The 1,532-nt window shown below is 34.1% G+C and overlaps 1 protein-coding gene across 1 annotated transcript in view; it reads right to left on the bottom strand.

Annotated features, from left to right (window-relative positions):
* Positions 1 to 1,532, bottom strand: part of LOC111089500 (receptor-type tyrosine-protein phosphatase alpha-like) — an 18,129-nt gene that overhangs the window by 6,487 nt on the left and 10,110 nt on the right. The window contains exon 6 of the mRNA XM_022402127.1: positions 688 to 769. Coding sequence (XP_022257835.1) covers positions 688 to 769 — 82 coding nt within the window. The remainder of the gene's footprint in view (positions 1 to 687; positions 770 to 1,532) is intronic.

Here is a 1,532-nt window from a genome sequence, read left to right as displayed (position 1 = left end):
TCGGATTGGTACTTCTTAAGACAGAATTTATGTTTTTTATGGTGTTATATTGTTGGTAACTGACGGTTCGGATTGGTACTTCTTAAGACAGAATTTATGTTTTTTATGGTGTTATATTGTTGGTAACTGACGGTTCGGATTGGTACTTCTTAAGACAGAATTTATGTTTTTTATGGTGTTATATTGTTGGTGACTGACAGTTCAGACTGGTACTTCTTAAGACAGAATTTAGTGTTATATTGTTGGTGACTGACAGTTCGGATTGGTACTTCTTAAGACAGAATTTATGTTTTTTATGGTGTTATATTGTTGGTAACTGACGGTTCGGACTGGTACTTCTTAAGACAGAATTTATGTTTTTTATAGTGTTATACTGTTGGCGACTGACGGTTCGGACTGGTACTTCTTAAGACATAATTTATGAACTGTCAGTCACCAACAATATAACACTACAAAAAACTACATTGTACCGTTACCAAGGTACAAAACAAACACAATATTGTACCGTTACCAAGTTATGATACAGACACTATATTGTACCGGTATCATGTTATTATATAAACACCATTTTGTGCAGTTACTAAGTTATGATACAAACAATATATTGTACCGTTACCATGGTACAAACATACTACATTTTACTATTAAAGACGTTTATAAAAAACATGAATAACTTCATTAACTTACCAGGAATTACGTTGGCATAACGGTTCTTCACTTCGGCTCCTGTCGGAACTTGATCCATTCGGGGCATGTTCATGGGAATACTCTAGAATAACATAGAACATTATCTAAGTTGGAATACTCTGGAATCAGATTACAAAATTCTGTTTTAAGAAGTATCAGTCCGAACCGTCAGTCACCAACAATATAACACTACAAAAAACATAAATTCTGTTTTAAGAAGTATCAGTTCGAACCGTCAGTCACCAACAATATAACACTAAATTCTGTCTTAAGAAGTACCAGTCCAAACCGTCAGTCACCAACAATATAACACTATAAAAAACATAAATTCTGTCTTAAGAAGTACCAGTCCGAACCGTCAGTCACTAACAATATAACACTACAAAAAACATAAATTCTGTCTTAAGAAGTACCAGTCCGAACCGTCAGTCACCAACAATATAACACTAAATACTGTCTTAAGAAGTACCAGTCCGAACTGTCAGCCACCAACAATATAACACTATAAAAAACATGAATTCTGCCTTAAGAAGTACCAGTCCGGGTTGTTTTTTACCTTAGTAACGGTACAATGTAGTAGTTGTTTTGTACCTTAATAACGGTACAAAGTAGTAGTTGTTTTGTACCTTGGTAACGGTACAATGTAGTGGTTGTTTTTAACTTAGTAACGGTACAATGTAGTAGTTGTTTTTACCTTAGTAACGGTACAATGTAGTGGTTTTTTGTACCTTAGTAACGGTACAATGTAGTAGTTGTTTTTTACCTTAGTAACGGTACAATGTAGTAGTTTTTTTGTACCTTAGTAACGGTACAATGTAGTAGTTGTTTTTTACCTTAGTAACGGT

This window comes from Limulus polyphemus, unplaced genomic scaffold, assembly GCF_000517525.1.
Source record: "Limulus polyphemus unplaced genomic scaffold, Limulus_polyphemus-2.1.2 Scaffold6452, whole genome shotgun sequence".
NCBI classification, from domain to species: Eukaryota; Metazoa; Arthropoda; class Merostomata; order Xiphosura; family Limulidae; genus Limulus; species Limulus polyphemus.
This window is presented reverse-complemented; position numbering and strand designations above follow the sequence as displayed.